This window comes from Paramisgurnus dabryanus, chromosome 3, assembly GCF_030506205.2.
Source record: "Paramisgurnus dabryanus chromosome 3, PD_genome_1.1, whole genome shotgun sequence".
Taxonomy (NCBI): Eukaryota; Metazoa; Chordata; class Actinopteri; order Cypriniformes; family Cobitidae; genus Paramisgurnus; species Paramisgurnus dabryanus.
Window position 1 is genome coordinate 21,656,724 of NC_133339.1, and position 18,361 is coordinate 21,675,084.

At 35.6% G+C, this 18,361-nt stretch overlaps 2 protein-coding genes across 5 annotated transcripts in view; one reads left to right on the plus strand and one right to left on the minus strand.

The window, feature by feature from the left end:
- Positions 1–18,361, minus strand: part of LOC135768510 (trypsin-like) — a 262,331-nt gene that overhangs the window by 182,289 nt on the left and 61,681 nt on the right. The gene's annotated exons all lie outside the window — the stretch shown is intronic.
- syngr1a (synaptogyrin 1a) lies at positions 942–17,061 on the plus strand. 3 transcript variants are annotated; one of them, XM_073813886.1, is made up of 5 exons: positions 942–1,305; positions 8,428–8,665; positions 9,963–10,108; positions 10,428–10,562; positions 10,736–11,523. In XM_073813886.1, exons 1-4 carry the CDS (start codon positions 1,210–1,212, stop codon positions 10,527–10,529), a joined length of 582 nt encoding a protein of 193 aa, XP_073669987.1. In that variant the 5' UTR covers positions 942–1,209; the 3' UTR covers positions 10,530–10,562; positions 10,736–11,523. The 3 variants fall into 3 exon arrangements, with proteins under 3 accessions (XP_073669987.1, XP_065108784.1, XP_065108781.1); XM_065252712.1 differs by having other exon boundaries at positions 10,428–11,523; XM_065252709.2 differs by lacking the exons at positions 10,428–10,562; positions 10,736–11,523 and adding an exon at positions 14,744–17,061 and having other exon boundaries at positions 944–1,305.

Consider the following 18,361-nt stretch of genomic DNA (forward strand, 5'->3'; position numbering starts at 1 on the left):
AATGCAATTATTTCAGCTTTTTTGCAAAAAAAAAGTATTTTTAAAAATACCCATATTTAAGATTTTATGTTTATGAGCAGAGAAAAAATATAGATAGGATTAAATGTTTTTTTTTTTTCAGTTTTGTTTGTTTGTTTATAGTATGTTTGAAAGCAGAGGATCTGTTCTTTCATTTGGTATATTTGTATGTTTATATATTTTCAGAAGAAAATTTTCCTGGAAGGCATTTTGTGAAACATTTTATGAAAATCACAGAAAATGCTGGCAGGTAGCTTTTCAAAAAAATGGCTGGAGGGGAATGAGTTAAGTGAAGGAATGGTAAATTTTTAAATATGTTATTTCTAAAACTCCAATTGAAAATGCCACCATAATACTGTATTTCTCCCACTATTCCTTTTTCTGAACATTTCAAATATGCTTTACATCTCATCAGTAGTATTGGGTGCAAGTTTTACCTCGATCTATGGGAAAATTGTATAGCCTTTTATTGTTTATTATAACATATTATTGATTATTATAGGCTGTACGTTCAACAAAAGTTGTACATGTACATTTTCTTGGCATGTATAACTTAATACAGCAGTATTGTGGAACAGTTAAGAGTACTTACCTATCCTTAGTTTTACATAAAATGAACTAAATTGTAAAATATAATTGATTCACCCTTGTATTATTAATAAAATATTATGACCGCATATGGCTAAGCATCACAGTATGGGTCATAGGTGGCAGGCACAAGGTTTTTGACTAGTAATAAAAAATACATTATTCAATGCAGAGTAACTTAGTCTGGAACTAATTTTGGGGAACAGTGAAATGTAGTCTAGTGGCATTTAATTGATTTCCTCTAACAACATTTTGCGTGATTGATTTAACACCGCCTCACAAAGCATTCGTCGGGCACGTGGTCGGCGGCGCGCGTAATATCCTCGCGAGTGCGCATCACGGTCTTGACAGCATAATGCGCGCTCTCGCGTTCCCCGGATGCGTGTTTACAGTCTCCTCTCTCCACCCTTGAAATGAGAGAGGTGCTAGGTGGAAGGGACATCGTTTTACAAGGAAACCTCCACGAAGGAACAGCCAAGCGCGAGAGCTTTAAACATACGGAGTCGAGTCTCTGAGGCGCGTGGAGAAATCGATATTAGACACCCAAGGTCAATTATCTCTCTGAATAAACTTCAGACACGGACAAACCACGAACCTGTGAGGATGGAGCAGGCATACGGGGCTGGCAAGGCTGGCGGAACCTTCGACCCAATTACCTTCATTCAGCAACCGCAGGCCATTCTTCGTTTCGTGTCATGGGTGAGAGACATTCTACTAATAACGTATTTTAAGTGCAGGTTCGAGCGTCACGTGATGAAGACGCTTTGTAAATCTTTGCCGCCTAAATACACAATCTTGTGCTAATGTATAAGTTTAATTTTACTGTTTTACAGTAAATTGTAAGCAACAATGGTGATTTGAAACTCAAATAGTGTAATAAACAAATTTCCTCTTGTCTAATAATAAGTTAAATGTCAAAGATATTCACCACAGGACAGTTTATCAGAATTCCTGAGTCTGTTATCATTAGTCGATATTCTGTTGTCAAATAACATATAACGTTATGCAAACAAGAGCGGTTTGTTCGTGCTAGATTTACATGAATTTATTGCAGTTTTGCCACCTGCTTGAGAAAAGTTGAAGCCCGTGTTTAGGCTGAATTATTGAATCTATCTATTTCCACACCATTACTTGTGATTGATCCGCTGCAGGCATCAGACGGCCCATTGACTGACTTCATATGTAGAGAATAACACAGGTGGAGGCTGCTAACAGAAAGGTTATGTGTGGCATTATAGCTCCAGGAATCACAATTTATAACGAATCAATGTACATAGCAATGTCTTCCTCCATAAAGTCTTTTGCAGTTCATTTTTAACAGGCATTTAAAACTTAATATTACCTTCGAAATAAGCTGGCTCCTGGTAATGCTAGTAACATTTTGTGAGGGAGTGGTGGGAGAGATTATATGGGGGGATTAAGCCACAACAATGAAACGGGCAGCATCATTAAAGGGGACATTTCACAAGAGTTTTTAACAATGTAAAATAAATCTTTGGTGTCCCCAGAGTACTTAATATGTGAAGTTTTAGCTCAAAATACCATGTAGATAATTTATTATAGCAAAAGTTAAAATTGACACTTTGTAGGTGTGAGCAAAAAATGTCCTTTTTTAATGCAAATGAGCTGATCTCTGCACCAAATGGCAGTGCCGTGGTTGGATAGTGCAGATTAAGGGGTGGTATATCCCCTTCTGACATCACAAGGGGAGCCAGATTTCAGTGACCTAATTTTTCACATGCTTGCAGAGAATGGGTACCAAAACTAAGTTACTGGGTTGATCTTTTTCACATTTTCTAGGTTGATAGAAGCACCGGGGACCCAATTATTGCACTTAAACATGGAAAAAGTCAGATTTTCATGATGTGTCCTCTTTAGAGGTGCAGTGTGTAGATTTTAGCGGCATCTAGCAGTGAGATTGTGAATTGCAACCAACCGCTCAGTCCACTGCTCACCGAAATGCATAAAGAAGCTACGGTAGTCGCCATAGGACAAACATGTTGTTGTCTTTGACAAAATACAGCAGTGACAAAAGCACTCTACACTAGTTTGTCCATTTAGGGCTACTGTAGAAACATGGTAGCACAAAATGGTGACTTCCATGTAAGGGGACCCGCAGTGTATGTAGATAAAAACGGCTCATTCTAAGATAATAAACACATAACAGTTTATTATTTAAGGTCTTTATACACCACTGATAATATAGTTATGTAGATTATATTGCATTTCTGTCATTAGATGCTTCTAAAAGTTACACACTGCACCTTTAAAGTTGGTTAAAGTTATAACTTTGTTTCTTTTTAGAAGAATTACAGATAATTATAAGACAATCTAATATTTTTTAAAGGGGACATATCATGAAAATTTGACTTTTTCCATATATAAGAGAATAATTGACAGCACAACTAAGTTTCAATTTCAACAACCACCATCATGGGATCAGTGTTGGTATTTCATCAGCTCATTTGCATTTCAAATGACACACCCATAAATGGCACATATTTGCTCACACTACAAAATTATCTATGTGGTATTTTGAGCTAAAACTTTACATATGTACTCTGGGGACACAAAATATTTATTTTACAGCTTTAAAAAGTCTTGTGAAATGTCCCCTTAAATAAATATTAGTATTTTATTTGTTAGGAAAGTTATTGCATTTCCTTATTTGAAATTAAGCTTTATTTTATTACTGCATTCTTGAAATTAAAATGATCTTTGTCAACACTGTATGAGTACATAAAGAGCCTTTAACATTCACAAAACCTGTATTTACCTAGGCATAGATGAATAATAAGAGCTCTTTATATCGTGAGCCTCAAACGCATTTGTTTCTTCATTTTTATGTAAACCTTTTGCACGCAAAAGACAGCTTGAAAACAGGCCAATATCGAAAAATAACACAGACATTTAATGAATACTGAATTGTTAAAATGTTTACTAATATGAGCTACTGACATGAGCCTCAGAGCAGTGCAATCAAAGCAGAGCTGAACATTATTATTCATGACCCTTCCAAGTAAAACAAATAACAAATCCTGGGGTTGTAACTGGACATGTAAAAATGTTTCTGTATAATTTCTGCACTTAATAAAGTTATACCTTCTATGTAAGTATGTACCACTTTAACATTTCAATGCATTCTTTGGCACCTTTAAAAAACCTTCGACTTAAAAGCTTCTTATATGGCATAATTACAAAGATCCCTTTTTGAAACTTTATTTAAAAAAAATATTGTCTGTGAATTGCTTGGTGTGGATGTCTGACCATGCATACAGCCTTACTACTGTGTTTTGGCTGTGAATCATATAAGATGGTGTCTGTTCTTTTGTCTTGAAGTAACCAGCGTTTACATTACATGTCAGTGCCAGTATGTATGCAGTCTGATGCATGGAGGTGTGTTCATCTGATTCTTAATCTGATTGGTTGAGTGAATGAGTGCTGCTACGTTGGCATGACAACAATCCAAGACCTCAGGGTGGATAGTAACAAGCTCACTATAAGGAAAATAGATAAACAGTAAAGGCATTAATGAAATTGCCTCAGGCATACAGCTGTATAGTAATGAAACCTTTGTGTCTTGTATCATATGACCCTGTTTGATCCTTTCAATGTCGTACCTAAAAGAACAGCAACTTTAGTATGCAGTATAGTCTAAAAAACAAATGCATGCCTAATCAGGATGAACGTCTTAAAGGTCTTGTATTAAAGGGATTGTTCAACTTAAAATTCTTACCCTCATGTTGTTCTGTTGATAGTGTTCAATTTCCTGGCTCGTCACATATCATCCCTGCATGTACTTTTTTAATTCTTGTTGAAAACTATATTACGGGCACATCGCTCTCTGCTCTGCTCTGTACAATGTGCATATGGTGCTTTAAATATAGCATGGTCATTTTACTGTAGTTTGTTATAGCACTAATGGCACTGCTGAATACTGCTGCAGGGTGGCATACTCTCCTTCTCTGCCCATATGTCCACCTTTTACCCTGCACGGTCATTATATCAAGGGGAAAATATAGTTTGCAGATCCTGTTTATCCCTCTAACAATATTAAAATGAAAAGATTACCGTCTGATTCATCTGTTTCCTGGCAGGATTTTCCCTTATCTGGTTGTAATGTTTTGACAATGGTTCTCTTTACTCATGCAGTGTTTGCATCTTTATTTTTTATCATTTTTTAAATCATGTATCTGCTTTATTGGAGTACATTTGGTGTAATACAACAACACCTTTGACAAGAAAGTGCATGTGTACTACTAGAGGGTGAAGAGTAAAAAAGCCTCATCATCATTTTTTTACTCAACTGTAACATTTCCTTCATCTAGAAGTCTCTTATCTAAAGACCCGTATTGCAAATTTGACATCTTCAAAGTTAATTGAAGAAATAGTTTACCAAAAAAATCTACCATCCCATATGTTAATGTCTTATATTGAATAATATCCTGACATTTGCGTATCATTATCAATATATGTGTACTTTGAACTTGCCTCTTTAATATGCATCTCTAATATGTATGTTTTAATACACAATGAATTGATCGCTAAGCTCAATATATTTTTTAAAGAAATATTAACCCACTGAACATTTACTTGAATGTGGGATTTATGTGCTTTCTGAGCTTTTCTGAGAATTTTGACCACAATTTAGTGGCATTACAGTATATAGGGACCTATGAAATCAGTTTTATTTTTTACTGTGTTGACTTCCGGTGCCAATACTCTTGTGTGCGTAGGGTGACCATACGTGCCACTCTTCCCAGACGCATCCACACGGCCAGGATTTCAGTTGTGTCTTCCGGAAGTCGTATTTGTCGACCGCATACAGGGCTCCAGACTAACCTTTTTCACTAGGAGCACAGTGGAACTGAAAATTTTAGGGGCGCAACCAGAAAATTTAGGGGCACACACCGTAAATCAACATGCTAACCAAATATTCACATTTCTACTAATTTCCACTGTATTACTAATAAATACTTGTATGATAGATGCAGAAAGTACAATGGCTGTTTCTAATTTATTGTCACATCACAAAAAAAGGTCAAATTTACTGGTCGCACATGTGCGACTGGATGTAAAAATCAGTGGCACCCTCAAATTTTGGTGGCAAAATGCCCCCATTTGGTGGCAGTCTGGAGCCCTGGCAAATGTCATCCATCAAGGTTTACTATTTCAGAGAAGCAACGAGTATATTTTAAAGTAAGAATAAAATGATTGTATGTCTTATGTTTTTAACTAAAATGTGAGAACCTTGATGGCGTGTGCGGTCGAAATGTGACTTCGGGAAGACGCACCCAAAATCCTGGCCAGGACGCATCTGGGAAGAATGGCATGTATGGTCACCCTAAGTGTGCCCTCATGTTGTCTGAGGAACATACTGTATACAAGCTATACGCTTTTAAATAGATGTGAACAGGGTCGCGTTCCTGGTCTTTGTTTTTTTTTTTTTACTTTGTTTGCAGTGCTTGATCCGCTACTTTTCTTTATCTATCCTGATTTTGTGAATGGTTTTGTTAATATACTTTCAAAGCTGTGCAAAGTGCGGAGGTGTGCACATGCAAGGCGGGCTTTGGCGAAACATGCTTGCGCTCTCTGATGAGGCAAGGCTTGTCATTGTTTGCAATGCATGACGGGGAACGGACGTACCTTTCTTTACGTCCAACATTACACAAAAGAAAATTTTTTACATGCACCACGGAGTCCTGCTTACTATAAAGCTATAGTATTTAGAAACTGTGATTGTGGGGGAACGTTTTGTACAATATTTGCTTTAAATGGGTCATCATGATGTAAGTAATTAACTTTATCTTGATCTATTGCCATATACCAGGTCTTGGTATCTTTAATACATCCTGCAAGTTTCATCGTTTTAAACACCCTCCTTATCAATAACGAAAACATTTATGTAATCGTTTTCTGGGGGGAAAAAACGGATTAAAAATGACTGAATATCTTATTACATATAGATATATTAATTTTCATATGACTTGCCTGTGCTAGTTCTGCAGCCTCCCCCTTTTCTGCCTCCCTTGTGTATGGTGCTTCCCTTCGCAGCCCTCTCAAAGATTGTTTTATTTTTATTAAAATGTTAAATTATACAACGTAATGCTGCTGGTTATAGGTTTAATTACACAGAATTCATAATGAATTAATGTATTTTATGTGGCCACGGCCCCCAGTTTGAGAACCACTAGTATAGGTGGTCTTCACATGTAGTCCCATGACTCAGCCTCTCTTGTGATCTCTCTTTCTCAGCACAGTGAACACAAGGTCAGCGAGATTAAAGAGGGGGATTGGAGGGGGAAGGGTGATAGAGACGCAAAGCTTGGTATGTAACAAACTGAGGAAGAAAGGAATAATTATGGATCAAGGCAACTGAAGTAGAATAAATCCATAAGACTCGCGTACAAGATAGCTGAGGGATTCGCTTATACAGTGTGTTATAAAATATGCAAAGCATCAAACACAAGAATTTGGTATTGATGTTACACTTAAGTTTAAGATTTAGATGCAAGTACAAACTTTATTGGAAACCTTTTGTTGTTTCGCCCGCTATCTTGCATTACACAACCTGCTACACAAACGCCATTGTGAATTGTATAAAGGGTGCTATTGACTAGCAAAACAGCTCTATACCACCATATTCCTGTTCTTTTAAAGGTGTTGATTGATTTATTGGTGGGCGAGCCGTGGTTGACTGATCTGAAATAGCACACAAACAAACAAACATCAGCTGATACTGTATGTCTTGTTGAATGAGGAACCATCAATTTCAGTGAGGACCAATGAAATCCAATCAAATTTGACATGCTGACCTTGTGGGATGTGCTGAACTACATAATGTGACATGTATGTAATATTTATATATCGATAATATTTTAGATTTTGTTAAAGAAGCTCGAGAATTCTTTATCATCGAAATCAAGATCAAAACTAGGAAATAGGAAAGAATACAAATTTCTTGCCACCTTGAAAATAAGAGAGAAATGCTAATTTTATCACTCAAGCTTACCTAAGAAAATGTAAACCAGGTTTAAATAGAAAGCAAGTAAAACTTTTCTGATGATGATGATCACAAGATCAGGATCCCATGTGCTGCATGTTACAATGCTTGCTTTCATGCCCTCATTGGCTATGGGCCTTGTGATCCAGACAGCTGAACGCCTAACCAAAAGTATTTGTGGCAGTTCATTTGATGACATCATCATGAAATTTTGCAATCTGTCGCCAAAATTAGTCTGATAAGATCAAGATAAAGTTTGAATGAAGCATTTAAAGTGTATCCCATTTAGTGATTCAGTGTTGCCAGCCCCCCACATGATAAGCATTAAAGGTGAATGTCAAAGATGATTATTTAGGTTATATTACAGGGTTTTAGCTTCACCAAAATGTGTCCTTATTCTCCTGAAGATTGTTGTGGTTTTTTCTATGATTTGCCTTTTAAAAGAGTTAAATTAAGTAGAAAACAAACCAAGGAACAAAGCAATAATATGAGATTTAAAATGGCATTCAGTGCTGTTTGTGATGATTAGCTAATAAATCTAATGCAGTCCTACTAAACTAGTCCTATGAACAAACCTCATAATTATTTTTGACCAGTACAGTATTTTAAAGTTGTGCCAGAAAATGTTCCAGTTAAAAATGGCCAGGGTGAAGTATGAATCATGGCACAAAATAACCTAGGATTATAAATGACCCTGAGTTTACATTACAATATCAAATGTAAAAAGTTCATGTCATTCACTATTACACAAATCCTTTAAAATCTTTATATTCACACTTTACATCACGTGGTCCTCTTATGTGTTTTTTTGTCCCCAGATCTTTTCCATCGTGATTTTTGGATGTATTGCTAATGAGGGATATGTGAACCCTCCAGACTCACCAGAGGAGTTTTGTATCTTCAACAAGAATCAGAATGCCTGCAACTATGGTGTTGGGATGGGTACGCTGGCTTTCCTCTGTTGCGCTGTTTTTCTGGCTCTTGATGTGTACTTCCCTCAGATAAGCAGCGTCAAAGACCGCAAGAAGGCCGTGTTGGCTGATATCGGTGTTTCGGGTAAGGTACACTTTCATTCTGACTTTTTCCATGTTTAAGTGCTAGACATGGGTCACCAGTGCTTCTATCAACCTAGAAAATGTAAAAAAGATCAACACACTAACTTAGTTTTGGTAAACAATTCTCTGTAATCATGTGAAAAAATAGATCATTGAAATTTGGTTCCCCTTGTGATGTCAGAAGAGGATAATACTGCCCTTTAATCTGCACTATCCAACCACGGCACTGTCATTTAGTGCAGAGATCAGCTCATTTGCATTTTAAAGGACACACACAAAAACGGCACAATTTTGCTCACACCTGCAAAGTGGATATTTTAACATGCTATAATAAATTATCTATATGGTATTTTGAGCTAAAACTTCAAATAAGTACTCTGGGGACACATCTTTGTGAAATGTGTCCCTTTTAAACCAGCTTCGCCTGATGGAGTTTAGTTTGTGCTAAAACTGTGAAGACATCTTCATCACTGCAATGTTTTGGCATCTCACATCATTGGTAAACCCAATAGGCTTTATGCCCAGCTGCACTACTTACTGAACTTCAGCCAGCTCCTTGTTTCCTGTCTGCCACTATTGGACAAACTGATTAATTCAGGTGTGCCTGACCTCAGTAGTCACAACAACAATAATCAGACACACCTGGATTAATCAGTTTGTCCAATAATGGCAGACAGGAAACAAGGAGCTGGCTGAAGTTCAGGAAGTAGTGCAGCTGGGCATAAAGCCTATTAAATATTAAATATTGCTCAAATTATTTACAAAAACTCAGCATATTATATTATACACTCTTATGCTCTTTTAGTACTAAAAAGCTAAATCTAAACTTCCTGTACCACAAAATTCACATACTGCCCTCTGTTGGGTAAAAGTGACTACTAGACCTACTACAATGTGTTGCAATGTAAAATGTGTGTTTTGTTTTAAAATAATTAAAAAATGTAATAACTATGCTCAAAACCCCATACTGTACTTATTGCAACAGTATATTATATTCATACTATACATATATTCTTTATGCAGGGACATTTTCAGATATTCAAAACGAAGATGCTGTATCTTACTATGCCATGTATTCAACTATTAAAGTCATATCAGCCCATATTATTAATATTTAAAATTTAAAAAAGACATTAAAAAGTATACATCCTGTATATTACATATACTGTGTTGACTTTCTAATAAATGTTTTGGTTTTATTTCTTTATCACGTACCATATGGCAAATCAAACCTAATTACGAAACGCAGTTCTGGCACATAAATCCATATTCTTGCACCTGTTCTCTGTTTCTTCCAGCGTTCTGGTCTTTCATGTGGTTTGTGGGATTCTGTTTCTTGGCCAATCAGTGGCAGGTGTCCAAACTAGAAGATAACCCCCTGAAAGAGGGCGGAGACGCTGCCAGAGCCGCCATAACCTTCTCTTTCTTCTCCATATTTACATGGGTCTGTACTGGTTTATTTACATCTTTTAATTTCTTTTACAATATTATAATACAATCAAAGCTAATCTGATTCACTAATCTTCTCTATGGTGTCGTCCCATGAGCATTTACTGTATTTACCACAGTAATCTTTGCTTTCTTGTTTGTTTGTTTGCTTGCAGAAGACGTCTTTCTAACCCTTGTGCTTTTGATTTAATCCTCAGTGCTTCTCTTGCAGACCTCGCTGCATTGACAAGATTAATCCACCGCCGTTGTAATGTTTTTCAGCATTTCCTGTTGTTCATTTGATCACAGGCTCTGACCGATCTGTTTTTCTCTAGGGGGTTCTTACAATGCTGGCCTCGGAGCGGCTAAAGAAAGTCACGTTCGAGGAGGAATACAATAAACTGTTCACCCCTCAAACACCACCTCCATTTGTCTAACATTTAACACATTTATGACCTTTCCTATGAAAACCAGTCTAAAGTATCATAATATAATGAGATTAGGAGCATCAAACAAAGTTTTGATTTCACATCCATTTTAATCTTTGACATGACTTTACTCAGTCAATATTAAAGATATCAAGATTATATTTTCATATAATCATTTATGTAGAAAGCAAAAAATCACTTAACAAAGACTTTAGCTTGGTTTCAAAGGCAGGGTCACATATGTTTACAAAAGGCATCAATTACATACAACTGTGCCAATTCAACCCTTGAACCTCCCAGTATTAACTTGAAAGAGCTTTAAATGACCAATAATATGTTAAACACTTCTGAATTTCCATTCCAGTAATGTGTTGCAGTGTTTATCAAAGCATTAGCTTAATACTGTGCTGCTTCATGAGTACAGTATTTAACACTTTTTCTTCTCAGTATCATAACCATGAATGTTATAGGGTTTATTAGATTTACATTAGTTATTACATTTTATCAGTTGTTGGAATTAGTGTATGATTTTAATTTAAAGTTTTACAGAGTGTCTAAGAGCTCATTTAAGAGTTTTAGTTCAGTATATGTTACAGTATGTCTGAGTCACAGAAGGGTTTCAGATTTCTGCATTTTATATGACTGTCGGTTTATATGAATGCTGTGCACCAGATGTGTTTTTGAACATACACATTCAGGATTGTTTTAAGAGCAAATGTATAAGCAAGAAGACATTCTGGTTTTACACAAAATGATTTTTGTTAAACTGCAGTTACAGCTTTAATTGTCTAGGGGGCATCAGAAACACATATAACCACACAAGCTTTCTTGTTAGCATGGTGTTATATTAAAGGGATAGTTCACCCAAAAAAGAAAATTCTGTAATTTTTTTCTCTCATGTTTTTACAAACCTGTTTACATTTCTTTGTTCTGATGAACACGAATGAAGATATTTTCAGGAATGTTTGTAACCAAAACAATCATGATCTTCATTGATTTAGTACACTCTAAAAACAAACGGTGCTATATAGCACCAAAAGTGGTTCTTTGCTCGTAATCATAGAAGAACCGTTTTTAGTGCCATATAGCACCGGTGAAGCACCTGTGTAGAACCATAGGGCTATGTAGAACCAAATGTGGTGCTATAGTGGTGCTATATGGCCCCTATATGGTTCTACACAGGTGCTTCACCGGTGCTTCACCGGTGCTATATGGCACTAAAAACGGTTCTGCTATGGTTACGATTCAAATCAACAGTTTTGGTGCTATATAGCACCGTTTGTTTTTTTTAGAGTGTAGGAAAAAAGAATACTATGGAAGTGAATGGGGCTCATCAACAGTTTGGTTTCAAAATATCTAATTTCAACAAGTTAGAAAAATTATGACAGAATTAAAAAAAATTTGGTGAACTATCCCTTTAAAAAAATCTTAAAGGGACACTACACATTTTTTGAAAATATGCTCATTTTCCAGCTCCCCTAGAGTTAAACATTTGATTTTTACAGTTTTGGAATCCATTTAGCTGATCTCCGGGTCTGGCCGTAGCACTTTTATCATATATGGCTAGTAACTATACTCTCATTCTGCCGTAATAATCAAAGACTTGCAGTAACATAGCTGCAGGAGGTGCAATGATAAAACGCAGGAGCTGAAAATAGTCCCCTTAGTATCTTTCAATAGCATGGGGACTATTTTCAGCTCCTGCGTAATATCATTGCACATCCTGCAGCTATGTTACTGCAAGTCTTTGATTATTACGCCAGAATGAGAGTATAGTTCCTAGCCATATCGGCCTAGAAAATCACAACTTTTAATTTTCTGTCGGTTTTAGTACGCAATGTAACTACAGAAGAGTCAAGTTTTAAAAAGGAAAAATATCTAAACTCTTTTGTCATTTTTAGCGCGATGCTAATGGTCTAATCAGCAGTGTTGGGAACGTTACTTTAAAAAAGTAATTAGTTATAGTTACTAATTACTTCTCACAAATAGTAACTGAGTTAGTAACTGCGTTACATTATTATAAAAGTAATTAATTACCAGGAAAAGTAATTACTGCGTTACTTAAAAAAAATTGTATATTTCAAATAACTTGAATGCCCCTTACAAAATTAAATATGTTAAATTAATAAAATGGATACTAAAGAGAAATCACAAATTTTGTGGCAGCATGTGACGATGTGAGGTGCTTTATTAGATCAGAATTACTTGCCACAGACGTGGAGAGACTTTTTCTTCATGGGCATAAGTTGCACATTACACAAACATTCTTGCCTTTCACCTCAACAATGGAAAAGTAGTGCTTTATACTTCGTGTTTGCGACCGCTACCTTTGAGCTTGTTGTACTTGCCATCGCTCTGTCGCCGGTGTTTTCGGAGTGATTGATGCGCGATGACCGGGCTGCATGTCAGTGCTTTGAGATGGGGCCCAGTCAGCAGCAGCATCGCTGCTCGTTGAGAAGAGAAAACGACGCGTATTTTCATGTCAGTCTACAAAAGTCTCCAACCATGCCAGAAAAGATAGCTAGATTTGTCCTATAAAGTCGCTAAAGTGATAGAAAGTTGCTAATTCTAGCGACAAAGTGACCAAGTTGCTCAGACTTTTTAACACTGCTGCTCGCTTCTCTAACTTGGACTGCGCGTGTGGGCGGGCCTTTTTGTGAACTCTGCCTCTGGTTGGCTACCGATGGAAATTAAGCCAATCATCATCCGTTATGTGTCTCACAACACACACAAGAGAAAAACAGTGTTTGGCTGAGAGAGTGAGCATACGCGGCTGAAAATCACTACAGTAAGATCAATTTTAGTAACGCGCAGCATTTTAATGTCAGTAACGATAACGGCGTTATAACGGGGGAAACAGTTATTTATTTGATTACTCGTTACTGAAAAAAATAACGCAGTTACTAACGCCAATTACTTATAACGCCGTTATTCCCATCACTGCTAATCAGATTTAATGGATTGTGCTAAGCTATGCTAAAAGTGATACCGCCAGACCCGGAGATCGGCTGAATGGATTCCAAAAAGGTAAAAATCAAATGTTAAACTCTAGGGGAGCTGAAAATGAGCATATTTTCAAAAAAAAGTGGAGTGTCCCTTTAAAGGTTGCCAGCAGGTTGTTTTTTAATAGTATTTGTTTACAGCTGAGCAACTGTTGTTGTGAGACAAATCCTGTAACTGTACTGCGTTATTGTCATATTTTTGTGATTAAACAGTCTTAAGTTTGACTTTAAGTAATGGTTTGACATTTATGGGTGTTTTCCTGGACAGTCCATGACTAAAATGGACGTTTGAGCAGACTTAATTTAAAAACATCTTGCACTGACATATCCTAACATATATCAGTGCATTTTGTTTTGTCCCAAAATGCACATTAGTATTGTTTTTGTACACTGTAAAAAAAATCCGTAGAAATTACAATGGTATTGCAGCTGGGTTGCCGGTAATTTACCGTAGATTTAGATTTATGTTATTTACTGGCAAGAGTTTGTTCAAAGTTAAATAAATTTTAAATATTAACAAGTCTTTATCTTGACAGAATAAAACTACACAATAACAGCCTCATGCAAAGCATTCTGGGAACCAGAAATCATCATCAACCTTTTTCTGTTTTTTGCTTCAGATTTTGTTTTCCAGAACGTTTTTCTTGATGCTGTTTTTTAGTTTTACTCTGTAAAGACAAAGACTTGTAAATGTTAAATGTTCATTTAACTTTGAACAAAATGTTGCCAGTAAATAACATAAATTTAAATCTACGGTAAATTACCGGCAACCCAGCTGCAATTTCTACGGATTTTTTTTTACAGTGTAAGGTTTGTAAAATGTCCTAATATAACTAAGGCCTAGTCCTGGATTAATCTAAACTCTGTCTGGGAATCTGACCCTTAGTCTTGGTTGAAAGGTTAGTCATTTAGGGCCATTGTCTAAAATTATTCTTGGCTGTGTTAAGCTTTTAATCTGACTAACAATATTAATCTTGCTGTTTACTAAAGCTAATGTTTATCTTATTTTTCTCTCTCTTTCTCCATTTCTATCCCTTTACATTAACTTATACACCATTTCACCTATCTTCCAAAACTTGTTTTCCCCAATTGATAACTTGACATTTATATTAATTCACCTCTCTGAAAACACCTCCATAATCCTATAATCCTTTTACACCTCCCCCTATGCATTTTCCAACCCCTCATCTCCACCTCCTCCATTATCCTCAACGTCTAAAGGCTGCTCAAGCTTTCTTAGGATTCCAGAGGTACAAGCTAGGATCAAGCTCCTCTCTCTTCTCTCAGGACTATATTGATCCAACCCAAGATCCAGCAGCAGCGCCCTCTACAGGTACAGAATATACTGCATACAACGCTGACATGGAGGCCAATTACGAAGGCTCTGGTGGGTACCAGAATGAAGACTACTAATGTGGCATGTAAGGATGTACGCCACAGCCTTAACAAGCTAGGCTGGTAGGGTTACATGGGGAAATGGGAACATTTGGGTAACATGAACATTGGGAGTCCTTTTGGGGATTATGGGGACCAAAGCAGATAGGAATTTATGGTGTTTGAGGGAAAGAGAAATTCAGGGGTGTGGTTGGTGCTATTAACCCCTTGTGTATTTTATACTGTATTTTATACTGTTTAAAGAGTCTTAATTTAGGCCTAATGTTGGCACAAGTTTATCAGAAACCGCAAAGCATTGGATTCACTTGATTGGAAGTACGTAGAAGATTCTGACTGAACGTTTAAAAACGTGAAAATATCCAAATTTTAAAAAAAAACATCCTAACCAAACCAGCTGACTACCAACATTAGTTTAGTCAATGAAACTTACCAGATTTGTCTTAATGGTACCTGTAATGAAACCTGACCAAACAAAATGCTTTGAAAGGACATTATATTTTGTTTTACCTCTGTGCTGCCATTTGGTCAAAATCTATTTACTCTGGAATTCTGAAGATTGAAAATATTCAATCTCTCTAACTGGCATGATAAATAACATTGTATGGTCTGTAATCAATGTAATGCAGAAAGTAAAAGTAAATAAGTGAAATATAGCTTGCGGAAAGACAATTTGGTTATGAGAGGAATAAGTTTATAATTTTTGTGCTAATAGTAACAGGAACTCAATTATATTGTTATAGTCCACACTGATGCCTCAAATTGTTATTTTTGCTCGAAAATTAAATTACAATCTTTAATCTTTTGGAGTGATTAGTGAACTTAGTATAATGATCTACAATGTAAAAAAAAATATTTTGTGGTTCAACTTTAAGTAAGTTACATGGCTGCGCTCAAATTTTGAGTTGCTTTGACTTAACCCTGGAGAACCCAAGAAGATTTTGGGTAGCAGCAATTAACAGCGGCCAAATTTGACCCCTTGGGTTCTCCAAGGATAAAAATATTAGTTGACACAATATTTTTAAATAACTTTTTGAGTCAACTAATATTTTTAAGTCAAATCAATTAAATTTTTTAATGCAACTAGGCAAGTTGAACCAACAAATCATAATTTACAGTGTATTCATATTATTTGTGACCATGGACCACAAAACCTATTTCTGAGTCATGCGAGTATTTTTTTTATTGAGATTTATACATCATCCGAAAGTTAAATAAATACGTTACCAGTGATCTGTGGTTTGTTAGGGGGACAATATTTGGCAGAGATAAACAAATGTGGAATCTGAGCGTGCAAAAATAAAAAATATTGATAAAATCGCCTTTAAAGTTGTCCTTAGCAACGGCATCCACTTACAAATTTTTTTGACATATTTACAGTAGGAAATGTACAAAATATTTTCATGGAACGTGAAATTTACTTATTATCTTAAGTAATATCTCTAATAAAAATTTATAATTTTGACCCATACAATGTATTGTTGGCTATTGCTATAAAGTGCGACTGGTTTTGTGGTCCAGGGTTACATTTGTGAATGCTAACAGGTTCCTTTGTGGTAGTTTTACCATATTCATAAAAGTTTTGGGAGGGTAGACTAAAATGTTTTTTTGTCATAGTTACTGTAATGAATCTTGAATCAGTAGAGTAGGAGAGTTATACTGTACATTACAAAAGTCTACTGGGTGTTTAAATGATTAAAAATTATAATATGTATACTTGATTATATAAAACCAGCATATTTTTATTAATTTACAAAGATGTAATATAATTATATAATTTCTTTATAAATTTATTGACAAAATAAGTCGTATAAATGAACAATCATAATGTGTATATTTATTGGATTTAAACTTGTAAAGTGTAGCATCATTGTTCTCTTTAGCAAGTTAAATATTGTTTTCTGAAGCAGGAAAGCTTTTTATCTCTTTAACTTATTAAAAGGAACGCTACAATTCAATCGGTATATTATATAGATGGTGTATCAAATGTGTTATGTACTGTATATGTGCATTTGTGGATCGGAAATTACAAAATATGTGACTGAATTTAAATCATTAGGTTTAAATGGATTCATGTATTTTGTCCTGTTGTGTATGTTGCTTGTCTGGTCTGATATAACTGATAATAAAAGACATTGACTGATGGACTTGTTTGTAACATTGCTGTTTTCTTAAAAAAAAAAAGAAAATTGAATATATGAAAATCAGTGCTTATAAATGTTGTAAAGTAATGAAAGGTTTGTCAGGATTTGGGAATAAGATATACAAGCAATTATGATTTATTAATTGATCAACAAATCTTTGGTCACTTTCTCTCTAATGTTTGTCTGAAACAAACCAGTCTTAATGTACAAGGACAACCTTCTAACTGGGGTCATGCTTTGATGTTTCCTGAATCCCATGCTTGTTTATAGGCTAACTCATGACTGGCATTACATTACCATACCATAGTGTGCTGAGTGGCCACATTTCAGGAGAAGGAGGAGTGAGATCAGTCCCTGTAACTATCCGGTGCGTCATTGAGAATGAAGCAGGGACAGAATGTGTGTGTAACATGAGAGTATGACTGTCCGTAACCTCCATCTACAAAACACTATATTAAACCGATGAGTGAATACAGCACTAATGCTAACTTGGCCAATGCTGCTGAACACATGCTATGACTGAATACATTTTTAACATAGTTTTCTTATTACGTAAGCAGACTGTGTTGTGGTTGATAAAATTACACAAGATAAAGTTATCTCAAATCATTTCAAATCCCAAAGGAAGTAGTTTTTTTGTCATTTAGGCTTTGGGGTAGTTTCTTATTTAGATTTTGCTAATGTTGTGTTGAATATGAATTGTAATAGAGGAAATATCTATATTTTGATCTTGTCCCTTCCTAATCTGGTATGATGCATTATAAAACTGTACAAAAGCAGTCAATGGGATGATACCCTTTGAAAAGGACCTAATATGTTTAGACATATAATGTATGTTTGAGGTACAATATTATTATGCACTCTTTACTCCAGTGACCGCTTTTGTACCATTTTTTGAAAGAGAAATGTTATCTGCACTATAAAAAAATTGTTTTCTATTTTATTTCTACTTAAAATATTAGTTCAGTGGTTCTCAAACTGGGGGCCCTGTAATGGTGCCAGGGTGGGGGCAGTTTTAATGACAAAAAAATATATTAATTTATCATATATTATGTGTAATGAAACCTCATAAAAATAAGGCTATCCAACAGCACTACACTGTATAATTTAACATGTTTTGTTTAATATCAAACATTTTCTTTGGGGGGCATGATGAGATGCACCATACATGTGAAGGGGGGGCTGCATGTCGAAAAGTTTACAGTTTTTCTCAGTCGCTTTGGTACATTTCTCAGATCAGAATTGAAATTCTCAAAACTGCTTGTTCAATTCTCACATCGTGTCACTTGTGCACATCAAAAAA